The sequence below is a fragment of the Grampus griseus genome, assembly GCF_964374135.1.
Source record: "Grampus griseus genome assembly, chromosome: 1".
Classification (NCBI taxonomy): domain Eukaryota; kingdom Metazoa; phylum Chordata; class Mammalia; order Artiodactyla; family Delphinidae; genus Grampus; species Grampus griseus.
In genome coordinates, this window is record NC_139017.1 from 79,478,984 (window position 1) to 79,501,720 (window position 22,737).

Below are 22,737 nucleotides of genomic sequence, written 5' to 3' on the forward strand. Positions count from 1 at the left end.
GGAGGGCAGCTGAGCCTTGGTTCCTCACTGCGGCTGTTATATGTAAGGGAATTTTTTGTTGTTGTTGCTAATCTTTTTTTGCTTTTTCCCCTAACCCTGAGTCACATTTCTAAAGCATCGACTTTAGATCGCTTTAAACAAAGCAGAAATTGTTCATGTATTTCCTGCACAACCATCTTAGCATCAGATATATATAAAAGCCTGTTCCTGGACATGAAGAGCTGAGTATTTGTGCTTTTCTCAACCAAACATCCATCTGAGACTGTTTTTGAACTTGACAGGGCCTATTGGATATTTATGAAAAACCTGAGAGTTGATAACTGTGAGGCTATAGGTTTAGATGTGCCCTTTATGCTTGTTGGGTGTTTTTTTAATAAAGTAACTGCTTTGCAGAGGGATCTTGTTATCTCTAAAGTAAAACAGATTAGGAAAGTTGTTTTTCAAAGGAATGAGAATGCATCCATTTCCAGATGTGTCAAAAACTACTGAATCACACTGTCAAGGGATTATGCGGTTGAAGGGAGAAATCAGGAAGAAAGAAAAAATGACTCTTGCTTTACTATTAAATAGAGAGTTCACATTAGTCTTAGAATGTTCTTTCCTTTGACAAAATAACTGGTGCACAAATTTTTAGAACATATTTTTTAAACTGGAGACTTTTTTCTGCTGGATCCTTAGACACAAGAGGGAATATCAGATCTCCCGGAAATCTGGCAGCCCACAGAATAGAATAATTTTTATTCCACGGATTTCATATCAATTGCTTCAAGGACACATGGGACATCATGGTCTATTTAGAGTTATAGTTGGCCTGAGTTTTCTCTTGAGTGGCTGTATTTATATAAATACTGAATTGTCTTTATAGTTTTCTTCTAAATCAAAATGGAACATTCATGCTGTCACCCTCACCAGCCCAAGGCGAGATGGAACTAGTAGTAAAGATATAAGTAGCTATGCTCCTAAAAGCAAGGAAAACATTGACCTATCCTGCTTAGACGTAATTAACTACTCCCTCTAGAAACCCAGATATGGTTCTCTTTGCCACAGAATGAAAACTTAAATCTTATGCTTACCCCCAAATAAGCTTTTGTTGTAGGATTTCTTCCACATTTCTTCTCTCTCTATGTGGCCCTGTATTTATTTCCAGTTTCAGTATATGGTATAGATTTCTCTCATTCAATCAAAAAATATATATATTTACTGAGTTCCTAGCATGTGTTGGTTGCTCAGAATTCAGTTAGGGAAAATAAGATAAAGTTCTTATTCTCCAGGAATTCACATTTGATATGGAGAGACAGACATAAACAAATATTATTAGGCACTGATAAATACCATGATCAAAAATAAAGCAGGATAAGAAGCAGAAGGCTTTTGAGGAGGTGACATTTGAGCAGCAATATGAATGAAGTAAGGGTTTGAAACAGATGACTATCTAAGGCAAAGCATGCCAGACAGAGAAAAGCAAGTTCAAAAACTTCAAGACACAACAAGCAAGCCGTGAGTCTGGTGTGGAATGAGCAAGGGAGAGTGGAAGGAGATGTGATTGGAGAGTTAAGCTGGAGCCATTTCATATGTGACTTTGTAGGGATTAATTTGCTATTATTCTAAGGGTGATAAAAAGTCTGGCTGGCTGTTATTCAGCAGCATGACAGGTATGTTACAAGATTCACACCCTTACTCTATTACTTTGGTCAGATTTGGAAAATGCTATGTACTTTATCCATTTCTTTGTTAGGGATTCACAGTCACAAGAGCATGTTACAAACTCTGAGACATTCACAGTAAAGATGTCTATCCACGTGAAACATATATCATAGAACTCTTCTGTGTAACATCTTTAGTAATTACTGAAGCATGGTGATTCAGAAATCAACAGCATGATTCTGTTTCCTCTCTGTCCATTTATATGGCTGTTTGCTCGGTACTCAAGAAGGATATCATAATCCCAATTATCATATAAGTCTACTGTTTGGTCACAGGGAGAACTGATGTGCGTGACTCACATTGGTCCATGGTATGGGGCAGTGGAGTCCAGCTCCCGATTCATTTTATTCATTTAACTAACTTTTTAAAACTCTATAAGTCTGCAGATGCCCATTAAATGGGTTTAAAATTAATAAACAATTAATGAATGGAAAAACTCTACAAGATGGTATATAGTATTATTTTTTCTGGTAGGAGTTGCCTTTATCTGGTAGTTATCCTTTCCATACATCCCCTGCCCCTGTCCTAGTTTGTCACCCATAAGATATGACCAAGAAGTTTGAAAAGCCTTTGTGATAGCTGCCAGCATGACAAGACACAACAGTGTGTAGTGAGCAGTTGACATAGTTTAATCAGTAAATATTTGCAGCTTGTAAGGTAAAGGGACATTGTTAGAAGTGAGCCATACAGTCTGAAGGCAGACTATCTAACATGATTTAGGAATGTATTGTATAGGAAGCTGGGTTCTTTTCAAAGGACTTAGCATAACTTTTCTAGGTAGACACTGATTGAGAATTATTGACACAGACACCTTTTTGGAGGCAAGAAACATGCCTTTTAGGAATTACCTTTTCAGCACAGAAACCTAGATCATATGGCAACAAAAATGCACAGCGTTGACTAAAATGAGAACAAAGCCCAAACACAACTGGATGTTGGTGTCTTTGATTTACAGAGCGGACCATGAACAATGAGATCAAAGATAAAGCGGTCACGAATGCTGATCCTCTTGAAAAGGTAGGAAATTATTGTTATAAATGTGTAGATGCGAGTAAGATGATCTGAGAAAACCATGAACTAAAAAAAGGAGAGAGAGAAGCTTAGCAGGAGAATGCTGATGCTAGAGGAGAAGGGATTATTCAGACATCCCCTGACCAGCTCCAACTGGAGAGAAAGGAGTTAATTTCACCAGCCGCTCAAGCAAAACTTCCAGGCTCCATGCTCCTCTCTAGACAGTGTGGCTTGGCAACGTCACGAACACCTGCTGACCATACAGCCATGTAGAACTAATGCTGTCTTGAAGTGAGTTCAGAAAACCTGCCTATAATTGCTAACAGGACTCAGAAGAGTATAACCTAACAATAAAAATATTTAGATTATGTTGCCCATGAAAAAAAAGTCAAAGGCATACTCTTTCTGGCAGCAGTTCTCTTAAAGTGTTGCCATATGGATTTATACATATGCAGATTTCCCCAATTAGATGGAGTGCATGCTGGTTAGTTGATGGAGTCCAAGAGGGCTCCGTTTGGACTTAAACAAATTAAGGCTGAAATTGGATTCCTATGATTTTTTTAGAAACCCAAGAAGATGACTGTGGAAGCAGAGTTAGAGGACATAAAGAAAATGCAGCAACGCAATCTAATGGACTGGAGTTTTACTGAACATTTTAAGCCAGAAGTTCTGCTTCAGGTATTAATGGTCTGTGAGTCTCTGGAAGACGGTCAGATGGGCCTGGAGAGGCATGGTGTGATTTAGAACAGTTCACTTCTAGGTCACTCTCAGATCTAGTTCAGATCAATACTCCCATTTACTTCACCTATAAAGTGAGTTTAATCCCAGATTGAGCTTTGCATGCCCAAAATAGTTTAAAATATACTTTCTAAAAGGATGTTTTTTATAAAGTCTTTTAAGGAAAAAAATATAGATATGCATGACTGTTGCACATGTTTTTTTTAAAAAAACATAGTAATAAAAGTAAGACATTGGGAAGCAACCTTATTTTCCCCCATATTGCCTGGCAGTTCTCTTCAGTTTTTGCAACATTTCCAAGTATTTTCTGATACAATTAACGGGTCAATGGAAGTTGTGATAGCTAACATTTACTGAGCACTTACCATATGCTAGTCAATGATTAATATGTATTATTAGCTTATTTAATCTCTTCAATAATCCTGTGAAGTAGAAACTATTTAAATAGTAGAAAACTGAGGCACCTTGACCAACAGTAACTTTTGTCCAAGGTCACATGGCTGATGAGTGAGAGAAGCAAGATACGAGCCCAAGAAATCCAGCCCCAGAACTTGTGCCCTTAACCACTATGCAAAATAATGAGTAACGCTAAAATGAACTTCTTGTTGCTTTTACGTTTTATGCAAAAACCTGTACTCTTTTGTTTTATCTTTTTAATTTCAATTTTACTTTTATCAAAGTTTTACATCCACATTTTTTAAACATCTTTATTGGAGTATAATTGCTTTACAATGGTGTGTTACTTTCTGCTTTAAAACAAAGTGAATTAGCTATACATATACATATATCCCCATATCTCCTCCCTCTTGAGCCTCCATCCCACCCTCCCTATCCCACCCCTCTATGTGGTCACAAAGCACCGAGCTGATCTCCCTGTGCTATGTGGCTGCTTCCCACTAGCTATCTGTTTTACATTTGGTAGTGTATATATGTCCATGCCACTCTCTCGCGTCGTCCCAGCTTACCCATCCCCCTCCCCATGTCCTCAAATCCATTCTCTACGTCTGTGTCTTTATTCCTGTCCTGCCCCTAGGTTCTTCAGAACCTTTTTTTTTTTTTTTTAGATTCCATATATATGTGTTAGCATACGGTATTTGTCTTTTTCTTTCTGACTTACTTCACTCTGTATGACAGAGTCTAGGTCCATCCACCTCACTACAAATAACTCAATTTCGTTTCTTTTTATGGCTGAGTAATATTCCATTGTATATCTATGCTACATCTCCTTTATCCATTCATCTGTTGATGGACATTTAGGTTGCTTCCATGTCCTGGCTATTGTAAATAGTGCTGCAGTGAACATTGTGGTACATGACTCTTTTCAAATTATGGTTTTCTCAGGGTATATGCCCAGTAGTGGGGTTGCTGGATTGTATGGTAGTTCTATTTTTAGTTTTTTAAGGAACCTCCATACTGTTCTCCATAATCATCCACATATTTTTAAAGCCAAAAAATTGTATAAAGAGTCTTACGAAAAATAACAGCTCCCACCCACTCCCATGCCAAAATTCCCAGAGGTAAAAATCTTCCAGGTATTTACCTGTTTCTTTTGTTACTTAATTGTCTCTCAGTAACAAGTATATTTAGTCTTAGTTTTAGTTTGGGGCATCATCATCAATTAACTCCTTCTTGAGAAGACAGCTTGCCCACCCTCCATATAACACACACTCAGACACATACACACACACACAAACACACACACGTGCACATACATTCATTCATACACTCCTACCCTCACAGCAGCATTTCTCCTTGCCATTCTCCAACACTGTTAACTATATCATAATTTTTGGTTAGATTTCAAGATTTACCTTATTTCAATTATATAAAAACTATTCACAACTGAACTGTATAGTATTCTATGATTACATTTCCTTTTCATTTGTTTAGTTTGTTATTCATTTATCATTACTACCCCCCAAATTCTCTACCAAAGAGTAAATCTCCTTTCAATCCATTCAGACCTAACAGGTATTCTATCAATTTTGTTGTCTAAGCAATGCCTTTCCTGTGTGCTCTCAACCTCTGGTTGCCCTCTACTTGTCTTCTGGGTTCACAGGGTCACACATGAATAGGAATTTTGCCCAAGGAGGGACCAGGAACTGAGTCTCACCCATAACTGATTTTGAAGATATTTAGGTAAAATTTGGGCCTTAGAGTTGATGCTGGAAGGGGTTAAAACTTTGAGGGATATTGGGATTGGGTGAATATATTTTACATATTGGGAGGATATGAATTTGAGAGGCCACAGTGTGGATTGTTATGTGTTCAACAGTGTCCCCGGAAAGAATTTTTAGAATCCTTACACCAGGACCTAAAAGTGTTACCTTATTTGGAATTAGGGTGTCTAAAAGATGTAATCAAGTTAGGATGAGGGCATTATGGTGAGCTCTAATCAAATATGACTGACATCCTTGTAAGAAGAAGAAAATACCAAGTAAAGACAAAGACACACAGGGAGAATATTTTGTGACCAGAGAGGCAGAGATTAGAATGAGGCAGATGCAAGCCAAAATACACCAAGGATTGATGGCCACTGCCAGAAGCTACAAAGCAGCAAAGAAAATTCTACCAATTTTCAGAGAAAGCCTGCTGCACAGCTGTGGTCCTGCGATCTCCCTTCACTATCATGGCCACGTCCTTTGCCTCTATTTCCAGTTAGATACTCTGTCCTCTGAATCCCATGTTATCCTCTCTCTTGGGTTACTCTTTTTGTAGGGGACTGTCTCTTCAAGTTGCTTCCATAAATTTTTGAGGCATTGGATGTTTGAAAGTATCTTAATTCTATCCTTACATTTGACTGCCAGTTTGGCTTTACATAAAATGCTAAGTTAAAGGGTACTTTCCTGGACTTCCCTGGTGGCGCAGTGGTTGAGAGTCCGCCTGCCGATGCAGCGGACACGGGTTCGTGCCCCGGTCCAGGAAGACCCCACATGCTGCGGAACGGCTGGGCCCGAGAACCATGGCCACTGAGCCTGTGCATCCAGAGCCTGTGCTCCGCAACGGGAGAGGCCACAACTGTGAGAGGCCCGCGTACCGCAAAAAAAAAAAAAAAAAGTATTTCCCTTTGACATTTTGAAGGCATTCTTCAATAGTCTTTTAGCTTTCCAGATTGTCCTTGAGAAAAAAGAATGAAATTCTGATTCCTGATCACTTTCTGTTTTTTTTTTTTTCTTCTCTCTGTAAGGTTTTTAAGATTTTCTCTTTGTTCCAGTGTTCTAGATTTCCTGTTGATGTGCCTTGGTATGTGGTTCTATTCCTCATATTGTACTGGGAAGCCCAGTATAATCCAGAGACTCCTGTCTTTATATTCTGGGAAATGTTATACAATCATCACTCTAAATCATCTCCCCTCTGTTTTTTTTAGTCTTTCTTCCTGAAACTCCTATTATTCTGGTGTTGGACTTCCTGGACTGAACTTCCAGTTTCTTTACCTTTTCCCTCCTAGTTTACAACACCTTTTCTTCTTATTCTGGAAATATGGCTCTGCTTTTTCTATTGGGTCTTCTGTGTCTGTTGTTATAATGTTAATTTCTTTAAGTTCTATTTATAATTAAAAATTACCTTTATAGAGCACACTGTTCACATTCCCTGGTACCATATCTTCTCTTATCTCTATGAGGATATTAAAGTCCTTTGAAGTCATAGTGTCTTCTCCCTGCATCGTCTCTTTTCCTCAAATTTTTTTTTTAACTTTTTGTTTTTTGGGGGAGAGGAGGGGAGATCTTCATTTTTCATATTGGAGAATAATATCTAGTGGTATTTGCCTCTTTGTTCATATTAATGAGACACTAAAAATATGATAGGAAGTGCTACCTGAGGTCAGGGTAGAGGGAAGTTGTGAACAACTGGACTTCGTTGTTGGGTAATTTGGCTGGGGGGTTTTCTTGGGAGACCCATCAGTGTTAAAGTATTAGTTCTGTACTCTTGGGCCATTTAGAGTCTCCAGGAAGAAAAGAAAAATCTAATCTCCTGTCTTCAAGATATAACTTACCAGTCAGGGTTTTAGGAGCTGAGTGATAGAGGGAAAGAGTTTAAGGTGTCTTCCCACTCAGCTTCCAGATCTGCGTTGTCCAATGTGGTAATCACTAGTCACATGTAGCTTCTGAGTACTTGAAATGTTGTGAGTTAAAGTGAGATGGGCTGTAAGTAGGCTATACACTACATAAGTATAGCTATATAAATGCTGTGCACACCAGATTTTTAAGGATTTAGTTGAAAAAGAAGGTGATACATTTCATTAGCAATTTTTACATTGATTACATATTGAAATGATAATATATTTTTGACATATTAGGTTAAATAAAACATACAGTTATAATTTTACCTCTTTAAAAATATGGCTACTATAAAATATGGCTACTATAAAATTTTATATTACACACATGGCTCACATTTGTGGCTTACCTTATATTTCTCTTGGACCATGCCAATTTAGACTTTTACAGAATTCTCTTTTTTCTGTGGTATAGGTCTCCTTCAGTGGTGCCTAGGGTCCCTCTTCTTAGAATCCACAGGGTCACCTTGTGTTGGTAATAAATCTCCCTTCTGCTGAGGTGGCAGACGGACAGTCCCCCGGCTGCTCAGGACTGTTGAGGCTTCTTAAAAGACTTCCTATTTTCAATGCCACTTTCACTCCACTTTCAGAGGTACCTCACTCTGCCATTTCTTAAGCCTTTCTGTATTTCTGCACACAGATAAAGTTCCGTCTGGTCTCTCTTAAAACTACTCTTAGGATTTGGCTTTCCATGTTCTGCTAAATCTGTTACCACTTATCCTTCTGCTTTCTACCTTCTAAAATGCTGTTGCCTTTGTCTCCTCTTCTGTGGCCTTCAACTTTGTGATATTAAAACTCAAAATTTTTACAGTTCCTTTACTGAGGGGTTAGGGAGTACATGTGTTTAATCTTCCATTTTTAACTGGAAGTTCACTTCAGACTATTTTGATTTAGCTCTGTCCTTCCCACTCCATGAAGCTTCACTTTTCAAGGTCACACATAATTGTCCTGCCAAACCTAAATGAACACTTATCTCTGTTCATCTTCCTTGACCTTTTCATCAACAAAGCTGATCCATTCCCTGTGATACACTCTTCGCTCTTGGTTTCCAAGACACCATACTGGATTCCTCCTCAGTGCTCCATTTGGAATTTTGTCTAATACTTCTCCTCCACCTAACATCTAAATATTGAAGTGCCTCAAGTCTCAGTTCTGAATTGTCTTCTTTCCTCTGTAAACATTCTTTTAATGATTTCGTCTATTATATATGTCTAACGCTAATGACTCATAGAATTTTATCTTCCAAATTATCTCTATCTTGAGCTCCACATTACTGTCCCTACCTCTAAATTCCACTTGAATTTCTGATAGGCCTAGTGTCCGATAGGCCTAGTGTCCCACATGAAGCAGATAATTTTCCCACCTAAGCATGTTTCTCCCCTCATCCATCTCAGAAAATGTCACCATCAAGCCAAAAGGCTAAGAGTCATTCCTTACTTCAGCTTTTCCTTTGTCCTGCATGTCTGATCCATCAAGTTTTGAGGGTATAATGTCAAAATATATCTTCAAGCTCTTCACCATCTCCACTGCTCCTACTTTAATTCAAGTACCATCCTCTCCATCTACTGTAATATCCTCCTAGTCATCAGCCTGCTCCACTCTTGGTCCATGCCAATCCCTTCTGTCCATATCAGATGTTCCATCAATTTCATCTTCTTAGACACACATCTCTGAACTCCAGAATTCTCTAGAAAAATCTTAATCAGATTTTGGAGAAAAATCTTACCTATCTTGTTCATTTTGTTTTTCTAGAACCTACATGGTGCCTGGCACATAGTAGGTCTTCATTTTTAATGAGAAAAGTAGTTAATGAGAACAACAATATTAATGCAGAAAAATAGGTAAAAGCCAAGTGTTTAAAATTTATTTTATTGGAGTATAGTTGATTTACAGTGCTGTGGCCAAGTTTTTAAAAAGGACAGGAAATACATTGTATGAAAGCTTATCAAATATTAAGAACAGCTACAGCTCTGAGAAACTTAGTGCTATTAGCAAACAAAATGCAGTAATTTATAAAAAAAAAAGAAAACATAATGTACAATTTGAATTTTCACAGGAATGTAAAGTTGAACACTAGAATATCTATTAATAAAATTTAACACTTTAACAGATTAAAGAATAAAAAAGAACACCTAAATTGATGCAGAAAAATCATTTGATATGATTTAATAGTCACTAATGATTAAGAACTCAGAGCAAACTAGTAACAGGAGGAACTTTTCTAACCTAATAAGGAGTATTAGGTTACATAAACCCTACAGCAAACAAAACAAAAAACAAAAACATACTTAATAGATGTCTACCCCAGCAGTCAAAGTAAATGTGGAAACACAAAGATTGTGGAGCTCTCTAATACAAGGAAGAATACAGGTTCATCAGAAATAAAAATATTTGTTTTTTGGACTTAAAATATGAAAGGAATTTGCCAAAAAAAGTAAAGTAATGGATAGCACCCCACATAGCAAAATTTTTTAAATGCAAAAATATTTACCACATGTGTGTTTCTTGTATTGGCTCTCAGGGAACAGATGTAAAAATTTAAATGCCACTTCATAAAGACACTCATAGAGGGGACTAGATTGGGGAAGTACATATATTATTTTAGTTATGCTACCAGTGTAAAATTGAAAGCAAAAGTAAAACAGTCCTTTCCTGACATAATGTGCAATTCCATGCCTTCAGATCATCTGAAAGGTAGAGAACAGAAAGCTGCCACCACCGAATTGATATAGACAAGAAAAACAAAACCCCACAGCTGTCTAATTGCTTTCCCTATGCATATATTTCTTTATGTTGATTGGCATAAGGAAAAGGCAACAGGACAGCGAGCTGCCTACTCTGCCCCTCTGTTTGTGGCTGCAGTTGCAATGCTGAAGATAGAATGTTTTGGAAAGGGCCAGGGATAGAAGTCATGTAGAAACAATATCAGGAGGACCGCTCACAGCATGTCTCTGTACTACAGCGTGGTGTAGTGGAGAGCACTGTGTGGAGTGTGAAATGTGACATGTAGAGTCGAAAGACTGGTATGAGCCCTGGCACCAGAACTTAGGGACTCCATATTCTTGGACGAGTATCTTATCCCCTCTTGGCCACAACTGATGCTGAAAAAATGCAGCTTTTAATATTTTGAAATGGAAAAAATAATCATACCTATTTATCTGGGGCTTTTATGATGACAAAATGAGATGATCTATATGAAGGCATGGAAAACGTTAAATAAAAAACTCCTAGACTTAATTATTATCTCCCAGCGTTAATGAAGAACACTTGAGCAAATGCCTCTATGCCTTTAGCCTAGGATTTGTTTTTCTTTAAAAGTTGCTAAAATGCTCCTGAAAACGTCTGCCATCTATGCTCTCACCTTGACTAACATCATGGAGATAAGTGGAGAAAAAGAAGGGGGCAGAGAAATGCCCTAGCAGGAAACCCTTCTCTTGGGATAAAAAGACACAACAATGGATTTGTTTTGATTTTCAGGTTCTTCAAGAAGCCAATCAGCAATACAAGTGTATTGATTCTTATTACCACACCCAAGATAACGCTTTACTGTTGGTCTTTCATAATCCAATGAATTTGCAACGTCTGCACTGTGAACATTGGAACATTGCTCTTCACTCTAATGTTGGATTCAGGTAACCAACTTAGATAGTTTGGTTAGTTAGTTGTCTTAGCTTAGTTTGCTAGTTACCTAGTTTTTAGTTCTTATAGCCTAAGCTGGGTGGTTAAACTTGATAAAAACATTTGTGTGATACTATAGATTCAGTTCAGCTCACCAAGTTGAATGTGTGTGCCAGGCACTGTGATAGGCATTGAAACTATCTCCCCAAGGAAGACAGATGTCATTCCCTATCCCATTGAATCTAGTGGGGATATTACTAAATTACATTTGATTCATTTAGACTCCAATAAAACAGCCTCTGAAAGATTTAAAGTAGGAACTACAAAACATGACATTCTGCATGCTGGTTTGTGGTAACTCCACTTGATCTAGGGAAGACTCAAAAGTAGGGCAGTTGAGTGGCACATGCAGTCAGGTTCCCAGCAAACTGAGGCCTCTAGGAATCAGTGATTTTTTTTTTCTTCCCAGATCCTTATTCCATTGCTAACTTAAAATTTTGCTTTCTCTCCTTATTAATAATGAGGACTTTTCATTATTTTTCAATACTGGTTAATGTATGTTCAGTATTTATTATTTGTATAGAATTGTTTTAGTCCTAAGGGATACAGAAAGATAGGACGAACATGGTCCTGTATAATAATTGGGGAAATAGGTTGTGTGCATACATGGGAACACACATTTTAAAGTCATGAGATGATTTTTCAAAATTAAGGCACACAACAGATGTACCACAACATACATGGTTGTGTGCATACATGGGAACACACATTTTAAAGTCATGAGATGATTTTTCAAAATTAAGGCACGCAACAGATGTACCAAGCTAATATCTTAAACTGTGCTTTTCTTTGTTTTGTTTCTCATTCCAGTAATTATATTTTTCATTTCTTTGCCGACTAGGACTTCCAATACAATTTTGAGAACATCCTTGTCTTGCTCTAGGTTTTGAATATTCATCTATTAAGTATGTTTTTGCTTTTGTTTTTCTGCTGTAGGGTTTATGTAAATACTCCTTATTAGGTTAGAAAATTTCCTCCTGTTACTAGTTTGCTCTGAGTTCTTAATCATAAGTAACTATTAAATCATATCAAATGATTATTCTACATCAATTTAGGTGTTCTTTTTTATTCGTTAAAGTGCTAAATTTTATTAATCGATATCCTAGTGTTCAACCTTATTCCTGTGAAAATCCAATTTGTCCATTATGATATCTTTTTTTATAAATTACTGCATTAGGTTTGCTAATAGATTATTTACAATATTTGGACCTGTATTCGTGGGTAAGACTCAGCTATAATTTTCCTTTCTTTAAACGTTCTTGTCTGGCTTTCGTATTGGGATTTTATTAGCTTCGTAAATTAATGGGTGGATGTTCTCCTTTTTCATTTCTATTTTTTGATTTTCTGAATGAGTTTGTGCAAGACTGAGATATATGTTCCTTTGGCATATGGTAAAACTTCCAAATAAGAATATCTGGACTTGGGATGATGTTTAATTACTGATACAACTTCTGTCATGGTTATTAGAGTCTTCGGGATTTCTATTTATTTATTTATTTACTTATTTATTTATTTTAACATCTTTATTGGAGTATAATTGCTTTACAATGGTGTGTTAGTTTCTGCTTTATAACAAAGTGAATCAGCTATACATATACATATATCCCCTTATCTCCTCCCTTTGGCGTCTCCCTTCCACACTCCTTACCCCACCCCTCTAGGTGGTCACAAAGCACCGAGCTGATCTCCCTGTGCTATGCAGCTGCTTCCCACTAGCTATCTATTTTACATTTGGTAGTGTATATATGTCAATGCCACTCTCTCACTTCGTCTCAGCTTACCCTTCCCCCTCCCTGTGTCCTCAAGTCCATTATCTACATTTGAGTTTTTGTTCCTGTCCTGCCTCTACGTTCTTCAGAACCTCTTTATTTTTTTAGATTCCATATATATGTGTTAGCATACGGTATTTGTTTTTCTCTTTCTGACTTACTTCACTCTGTATGACTGACTCTAGGTCCATCCACCTCACTACAAATAACTCAATTTTGTTTCTTTTTATGGCTGAGTAATATTCCATTGTATATATGTGCCACGTCGTCTTTATCCATTCGTCTGTCAATGGACACTTAGGTTGCTTCCATGTCCTGGCTATTGTAAATAGTGCTGCAATGAACATTACGGTGCATTTCTCTTTTTGAATTATGGTTTTCTCAGGGTGTATGCCCAGTAGTGGGATTGCTGGGTTGTATGGTAGTTCTATTTTTAGTTTTTTAAGGAACCTCCATACTGTTCTCCATAGTGGCTGTATCAATTTACATTCCCACCAACAATGCAAGAGGGTTCCCTTTTCTCCATACCCTCTCCAGCATTTACTGCTTGTAGATTTTTTGATGATGGCCATTCTGACTGGTATAAGGTGATACCTCATTATAGTTCTGATTTTCATTTCTCTGATGATTAGTGATGTTGAGCATCCTTTCATGTACTTGTTGGCAATCTGTATATCTTCTATGAAGAAATGTCTATTTAGATCTTCTGCCCATTTTTGGATTGGGTTGTTTGTTTTTTTCATACTGAGCTGCATGAGCTGCTTGTAAATTTTGGAGATTAATCCTTTTGTCAGTTGCTTCATTTGCACATATTTTCTCCCATTCTGAGGGTTGTCTTTTCATCTTGTTTCTGGTTTCCTTTGCTGTGCAAAAGCTTTTAAGTTTCATAGGTCCCATTTGTTTATTTTTGTTTTTAGTTCCATTTCTCTAGGAGGTGGGTCAAAAAGGATCTTGCTGTGATTTATGTCATAGAGTGTTCTGCCTATGTTTTCCTCTAAGAGTTTGATAGTGTCTGGCCTTACATTTAGGTCTTTAATCCATTTTGAGTTTATTTTTGTGTATGGTGTTAGCGAGTGTTCTAATTTCATTCTTTTACATGTAGCTGTCCAGTTTTCTCAGCACCACTTATTGAATAGGCTGTCTCTTCTCCACTGTATATTCTTGCCTCCTTTATCAAACATAAGGTGACTGTATGTGCATGGGTTTCTCTCTGGGCTTTCTAGCCTGTTCCATTGATCTATATTTGTTTTTGTGCCAGTACCATATTGTCTTGATTACTGCAGCCTTGTAGTACAGCCTGAAGTCTGGGAGCCTGATTCCTCCAGCTCCATTTTACTTTCTCAAGGTTGCTTTGGCTCTTCGGGGTCTTTTGTGTCTCCAAGCAAATTGTGATATTTTTTCTTCTAGTCCTGTGAAAAATGCCATTGATAGTTTGATAGGGATTGCATTGACTCTGTAGATTGCTTTGGGTAGTATAGTCATTTTCACAATGTTGATTCTTCCAATCCAAGAACATGGTATATCTCTCCATCTGTTTGTATCATCTTTACTTTCTTTCATCAGTGTCTTATAGTTTTCTGCTGTAGGTATTTTGTCTCCTTAGGTAGGTTTATTCCTAGGTATTTTGTTCTTTTTGTTGCAGTGGTACATGGGAGCATTTGCTTAATTTCTCTTTCAGATTTTTCATCATTAATGTATACGAATGCAAGAGATTTCTGTGCATTAATTTTGTACCCTGCTACTTTACCATATTCATTGCTTAGCTCTAGTAGTTTTCTGGTAGCATCTTTAGGATGCTGTATGTATAGTATCATGTCCTCTGCAAACAGTGACAGCTTTACTTCTTTTCCAATTTGGATTCCTTTTATTTCATTTTCTTCTCTGATTCCTGTGGCTAAAACTTCCAAACTATGAATAATACTGGTGAGAGTGAGCAACCTTGTTCCTAATCTTAAATGGACATGGTTTCAGTTTTTTACCATTGAGAACAATGTTGGCTGTGGGTTTGTCATATATGGGCTTTATTATGTTGATGTAAGTTCCCTCTATGACTACTTTCTGGAGAGTTTTTTTTATCATAAATGGGTGTTGAATTTTGTTGAAAGCTTTTTCTGCATCTATTGAGATTATTATATGGTTTTCGTCTTTCAATTTGTTAATATGGTGTATCACATTGATTGATTTGCATATATTAAAGAATTCTTGCATTCCTCGGACAAACCCCACTTGATCATCGTGTATGATCCATTTAATGTGCTGCTGGATTCTGTTTGCTAGTATTTTGTTGAGGATTTTTGCATGTATGTTCAGCAGTGATATTGGCCTGTAGTGTTCTTTTTTTGTAACGTCTTTGTCTGGTTTTGGTATCAGGGTGATGGTGGTCTTGTAGAATGAGTTTGGGAGTGTTCCTCCTTCTGCTATATTTTGGAAGAGTTTGAGAAGGATAGGTGTTAGCTCTTCTCTAAATATTTGATAGAATTCACCTGCGAGGCCATCTGGTCCTGAGCTTTTGTTTGTTAGAAGATTTTTAATCACAGTTTCAATTTCAGTGCTTCTGATCAGTCTGTTTATATTTTCTATTTCTTCCTGGTTCAGTCTCAGAAGGTTGTGCTTTTCTAAGAATTGGTCCATTTCTTCCAGGTTGTCCATTTTATTGCCATATAGGTGCTTGTAGTAATCTCTCATGATCCTTTGTATTTCTGCAGTGTCAGTTGTTACTTCTCCTTTTTCATTTCTAATTCTGTTGATTCTTCCTCTTTTTCTTTATAAGTCTGGCTAATGGTTTATCAATTTTGTTTATCTTCTCAAAGAACGAGCTTTTAGTTTTATTGATCTTTGTTATTGTTTTCTTCATCTCTTTTTCATTTATTTCTGATCTGATAGTTATGATTTCTTTCCTTCTGCTAAGTTTAGGGTTTTTTTGTTCTTCTCTCTCTAATTACTTTAGGTGTAAGTTTAGGTTGTTTATTTGAGGTGTTTCTTGTTTCTTGAGGTAGGATTGTATTGCTATAAACTTCCCTTTTAGAACTGCTTTTGCTGCACCCCATAGGTTTTGGGTCATCATGTTTTCATTGTCCTTTGTTCCTAGGTATTTTTTGATTTCATCTTTGATTTCTTCAGTGATCTCCTGCTTATTTTTTTTAGCCTCCATGTGTTTGTATTTTTTACATTTTTTTCCTGTAATTGATATCTAGTCTCATAGCGTTGTGGTCAGAAAAGATACGTGATATGATTTCAGTTTTCATAAATTTACCAAGGCTTGATTTGTGACCCAAGATATGATCTATCCTGGAGAATGGTCCATGAGCTCTTGAGAAGAAAGTGTGTTTTGTTGTTTTTGGATGTAATGTCCTATAAATATCAATTAAGTCCATCTTGTTTAAGGTGTCATTTAAAGCTTGTGTTTCCTTATTTATTTTCATTTTGGTTGATCTGTCCATTGGTGAAAGTGGAGTGTTAAAGTCCCGTACTATGATTGTGCTACTGTCAAATTCCTCTTTTATGGCTGTTAGCATTTGCCTTATGTATTGAGGTGCTGCTATGTTGGGTGCATAAATATTTACAATTGTTATATCTTCTTCTTGGTTTGATCCCTTGATGATTATGTAGTGTCCTTCTTTGTCTCTTGTAATAGTCCTTATGTTAAAGTGTATTTTGTCTGATATGAGAATTGCTAGTCCACCTTTCTTTTGATTTTCATTTGCATGGAATATCTTTTTCCATCCCCTCACTTTCAGTCTATATCTTTCATTAGGTCTGAAGTGGGTCTCTTGTAGACACCATATATACAGGTCTTGTTTTTGTATCCATTCAGCCAGTCTGTGTCTTTTGGTTGGTGCATTTAATCCATTTACATTTAAGGTAATTATCAATATGTATGTTCCTATTACCATTTTCATACTTGTTTTGTTTTGTTTATGTAGGACTTTTCCTTCTCTTGTGATTCCCGCCTAGAGAAGTTCCTTTAGCGTTTGTTGTAAAGCTGGTTTGGTGGTGCTGAATTCTCTTAGGTTTAGCTTGTCTGAAAAGGTTTTAATTTCTCCATGCAATCTGAATGAGATCCTAGCTGGGTAGAGTCATCTTGGTTGTTGGTTTTTCCCTTTCATCACTTTAAATATGTCCTGCCACTCCCTTCTGACTTGCAGAATTTCTGCTGTAAGATCAGCTCTTAACCTTATGAGGATTCTTTTGTATGTTATTTGTTGTTTTTCCCTTGCTGCTTTTAATATTTTTTCTTTGTATTTAAATTTTGATCATTTGATTAATATATGTCTTGGCATATTTCTCCTTGTATTTATCCTGTATGGGACTCTCTGCACTTCCTGGACTTGATTGACTATTTCCTTTCCCATATTAAGGAAGTTTTTAACTATGGTCTCTTCAAATATTTTCTCAGTCCCTTTCTTTTTCTTCTCTTCTTCTTCTGGGACCCCTATAATTTGAATGTTGGTGCATTTAATGTTGTCCCAGAGGTCTCTGAGACTGTCCTCAATTCTTTTCATTCTTTTTTCTTTATTCTGCTCTGTGGCAGTTATTTCCACTATTCTGTCTTCCAGGTCACTTATCTGTTCTTTTGCCTCAGTTATTCTGCTATTGATTCCTTCTGAGAAATTTTGATTTCATTTATTGTGGTGTTCATCATTGTTTGTTTGCTCTTTAGTTCTTCTAGGTCCTTGTTAAATGGTTCTTGTATTTTCTCCATTCTATTTCCAAGATTTTGTATCATCTTTACTCTCATTACTCTGAATTCTTTTTCAGGTAGACTGCCTATCTCCTGTTCATTTGTTTGATCTGGTGGGTTTTTACCTTGCTCCTTCATCTGCTGTGTATTTCTCTGTCTTCTCATTTTTCTTAACTTACTGTGTTTGGGGCCTCCTTTTTGCAGGCTGCATGTTTGTAGTTCCTGTTGTTTTTGGTGTCTGACCCCAGTGGCTAAGGTTGGTTCAGTGGGTTGTGTAGGCTTCGTTGTGGAGGGGACTAGTGCCTGTGTTCTGGTGGATGAAGTTGAATCTTGTCTTTTTGGTGGGCAGGACCACATCTGGTGGTGTGTTTTGGGGTGTCTGTGAACTCAGTATGATTTTAGGAGGCCTCTCTGCTAATGGGTGGGGTTCCCATCTTGCTAGTTGTTTGGCATGGGATGTCCAACAATGGAGTTTGCTGGTCGTTGATTGGAGCTGGGTCTTAGCATTGAGATGGAGATCTCTGGGAGAGCTCTTGCTGATTGGTATTATGTGGGGCCAGGAGGCCTCTGGTGGACCAATGTCCTGAACTTGGCTCTCACACTTCAGAGGGTCAGGCCTGACACCCAGTCGGAGCACCAAGACCCTGTGAGCCACACGGCTGGAGTGCCTTCAGAGTTGGAGATGCTGGCCTGCAGTGTCTCTCCTTCTGTGCTGCACATTAGAATCACCTGCTTCTTCCTTGCTTTGCCCCAAAGGTAGTGTTCCACAGAGAAAAACAATAGCCTTGAAAACAGTCACAGCTCTGAGATGGCTTTTTTCCTTTGTGCTTAGTCGGGTTTCCCTTGCTCACAGGGAGCCACATGCAGAGGCATTGCATCCGGCTCTTCCGACCAGAGTTCCTAGTGCGGAATGGCTGCCACCAACACTTCAGCTCAGGCGAGCCATGTGCAGAAGTGAGGCAAAGGACGCTGCATCCAAGATGGCAGCCAGGGACCGTGTCTTACCATTAAATTTATAAACACACATTTTTACTTCAGGATTAATCCCTTTCCTTCCTTTTGTTAGATTCAATTTTCTTAGCTCATTCTTAGCATGCGATTTTTAAAAGTCATACATTCTATTTATATTCTTCTAGAAGTTACACTTATCCTTTTAAATCACATATTTAAACCTTTTTATATAATAGCTAGGGTTAAAGAATATTAATATCATTTCACAGAAAATGTTAAAATCTTTAACATATTTTCACTTACTCCCAACAAACCTCCTACCTCTGATTTAGAAATTGCCTAAAAATTTTATTTCCAATTGTAAAGTAATATTTTTTAATCATAAATAAGTGGCATAAATAGTTGCCTACATTTAATTGTAAATTTTATTATTTCTTAACTCTTACTTATATCCCATGTTGTCTTGGATGTTTTTTCTTAATGCAGCTGGAAGACATTTGTGAGTAATTCTTTCAGAAAGTATCTGTGGGTGGCAAATTTCCTGAATCATTGCATGCTGAAATATTCCTTATTTTGTTATCTCATTTGAAATATATATATCCGTGTTCTCTCATCACAGATCAGTAGTAATGATTCTGGGTTTTGTTTGAAATGCAGACTTATTGAAAGGTCCTTAGCATAAGAGAGACATGATATGACTTAAGGATGAAACAGATCTTCCTACTTGCTCTCTCTAGAATAGACTACAAGGGGTCGAAGGTAGGAACAAGGAGACTTGTTGGAAGTCTATGGAAGCAATCCTAGCAAAAGGTGGTAGTGACAGACCAGGACGGTAGTGGTAAAGGGAGTGAGAAGTGATCAGATTCTGAATGTATTTTAAATATGTTTTAAAAAATCATTTGGATTTCCTGACAGATTGGAAGAAGAACATGAGAAACAAGAGTAGTCAAAGATAACTTCAGGGTATTTGACCTATTCAACTCAACCTGATGACAAGTGCAGGCTTGCCATCAGCTAAGAGGCCAAAGGGCTTGATGAGCAGTTTGGAGTGGAAGATCAGGAGTTTGATTTGGGGCATGCTGAGTTTGAGATATCTTCTACCTTCCAAATAAAGATGTTGTGTAACCATAATTCATAGTCTACAATTTTCAGTTTCTTTCTTTCTCTTTTTTTAGGCAAATAAGGTATTTTATTATTAAATTTTTTTATTATTTTTAACTTAATTTTTATTGGAGTATAGTTGCTTTACCATGTTTTGTTAGTTTCTGTTGTACAGCAAAATGAATCAGCTATACCTATACATACATCCCCTCTTTTTTGGATTTCCTTCCCATTTAGGTCACCACAGTGCATTAAGTAGAGTTCCCTGTGCTATATAGTATGTTCTCATTAGTTGTCTATTTTATACCTAGTATCAATAGTGTATATGTGTCAATCCCAATCTCCCAGATCCTCCCACCCCACCCCTTTCTCCCTTGGTATCCATACGTTTGTTCTCTATGTCTGTGTCTCTATTTCTGCTTTGCAAATAAGATCATCTATACCATTTTTCTAAATTCCATATATATGCATCAATATATGATATTTGTTTTTCTCTTTCTGACTTACTTTGGTCTGTATGACACTCTCTAGGTCTATCAACATCTCTATAAGTGACCAGTTTTGTTCCTTTTTATGGCTTGAGTAATATTCCATTGTATATATGTACCACATCTTCTTCATCCATTTCTCTGTTGATGGACATTTAGGTTGCTTCCATGTCCTAGCTATTGTAAATAGTGCTGCAGTGAACACTGGGGTACATGTGTCTTTTCAAAGTATGGTTTTCTCTGGATATATGCCCAGGAGTGGGATTGCTGGATCATATGGTTACTCTATTTTTAGTTTTTTAAGGAAACTCCATACTGTTCCCCATAGTGGCTGTACCAATTTACATTCCCACAAACAGTGCCGGAGAGTTCCCTTTTTTCCACACCCTCTCCAGCAGTTATTATTTGTAGACTTTTTTCTTTTTTTTTTTTTTTTTTTTGCGGTACGCGGGCCTCCCACTGTTGTGGCCTCTCCCGTTGTGGAGCACAGGCTCCGGACGCGCAGGCTCAGCGGCCATGGCTCATGGGCCCAGCCGCTCCGCGGCATGTGGGATCCTCCCGAACCGGGGCACGAACCCGCGTCCCCCGCATCAGCAGGCGGACTCTCAACCACTGCACCACCAGGGAAGCCCTAGACTTTTTTTTTTTTTTTTTTTTTTTTTGCGGTACGCGGGCCTCTCACTGCTGCAGCCTCTCCCACTGCGGAGCACAGGCCCCGGACGCGCAGGCCCAGAGGCCGTGGCGCGGCATGTGGGATCCTCCCAGACCGGGGCACGAACCTGCGTCCCCCGCATCGGCAGGCGGACTCTCAACCACTGTGCCACCAGGGAGGCCCTGCCCTAGACTTTTTGATGATGGTCATTCTGACTGGTATGAGGTGAAACCTAATTGTAGTTTTGATTTGCATTTCTCTAGTAATTAACAACATTGAGCATTTTTTTCATGTGCCTATTGGCCATCTGTATGTCTTCATTGGAGAATGACTATTTAGATTTTCTGTGCATTTTTTGATTGGGTTGTTTGTTTGTTTTTTTTATTGAGCTGTATGTGTTGTTCGTATATTTTGGAACTCAATCCCTTCTCTATCACATAGTTTGCAAATATTTTCTCCCATTCTGTAGGTTATCTTTTCATTTTGTTTATGGTTTCCTTTGTTGTGCAAAAGCTTTTAAGTTTAATTAGGAGCCATTTGTTTATTTTTGTTTTTATTTCCATTATTCTAGGAGACAGATCCAAAAAAAGTATTGCTGCAGTTTATATCAAAGAGTGTTCTGCCTATGTTTTCCGCTAAGCTTTTTATAGTGTCTGGCCTTACATTTAGGTCTTTAATCCATTTTGAGTTTATTTTTGTGTATGGTGTTAGGGACTGTTCTAATTTCATTCTTTTACATGTAACTGTCCAGTTTTCCCAGCACCACTTATTGTAGAGACTATCTTTTCTCCATTGTTTTGTATATTCTTGCCTCCTTTGCCGTAGATTTTAATTGCCCATAAGTGTGTGGGTTTATTTCTGGGCTTTCTATCCTGTTCCATTGGTCTATGTTTCTGTTTTTTGTGCCAGTACCATACAGTTTTGATTACTGTGGTTTTGTAGTATAGTCTGAGTCTGTAGTATAGATTCCTCCAGCTCCATTCTTCTTTTTCAAGATTGCTTTGGCTATTCAGGGTCTTTTGTATTTCCATACAAATTTTAAAAATTTTGTTCTAGTTCTGTGAAAAATGCCATTGGGCATTTGATAGGGGTTGCATTGGATCTATAGATAGCCTTGGTTAGTATGGTCATTTTAACCATATTGATTCTTCCAATCCAAGAACACAGTATATCTTTCCATCTGTTTGTGTCCTCTTCAGTTTCTTTCATCAGTGTCTTATAGTTTTTGGAGTATAGGTTTTTTGCCTCCTTAGATAGGTTTATTCCTAGGTATTTTATTCCTTTTGATGCAATATTAAGTGGGATTGTTTACTTAATTTCTCTTTCTGCTATTTCATTTTTAGTGTATAGAAGTGCAACAGATTTCTGTGTATTAATTTTGTATCCTACAACTTTACCAAATTAACTGATGAGGTCTAGTAGTTTTCTGGTAGTATATTTAGGATTTTCTATGTATAGTACCATGTCATGTGCAAACCATGACAGTTTTACTACTTCTTTTCCAATTTGCATTTCTTTTCTTTAAAAGAGATCAAGAATTAAAGAAAATAATGAAGCAACTTGAGTATAGAATTCATCTAGCTTTATTTTTTCAAAACTTTTATCCTCACTTTCATACAATTTGACAGTAACTAATCTTTATTGTCAAACCTAAATATTTCAACTTTTTTCCCTAGCAACAACTTTCTTTGGACATTCATATATTGTAAGTGTACATAACATTTAGTTAAAATAATTACAATAATCTGTATAAATAGAATAAATGGATTTGGGAGCAAATATTACTGAATCCTGGTAAGCAATAAGATGCTGATGTATACATAAATGCACAAGCAGCTTAGGGTGTAGTATTTAGGATGTGGGTATTCAAGGGCCAGTAAGTTTTATAGCAAGAGTGCAGTGTTTCA

At 37.3% G+C, this 22,737-nt stretch overlaps 1 protein-coding gene across 1 annotated transcript in view; it reads left to right on the forward strand.

The window, feature by feature from the left end:
- The window catches only part of SPAG17 (sperm associated antigen 17), a gene marked incomplete at its 5' end in the record, with an annotated part of 228,920 nt that overhangs the window by 93,161 nt on the left and 113,022 nt on the right, over positions 1–22,737 (forward strand). Inside the window, 3 exons of the mRNA XM_082671490.1 lie at positions 2,660–2,721; positions 3,280–3,393; positions 10,988–11,142. Of these exons, the coding sequence (XP_082527616.1) occupies positions 2,660–2,721; positions 3,280–3,393; positions 10,988–11,142 (331 nt within the window). The remainder of the gene's footprint in view (positions 1–2,659; positions 2,722–3,279; positions 3,394–10,987; positions 11,143–22,737) is intronic.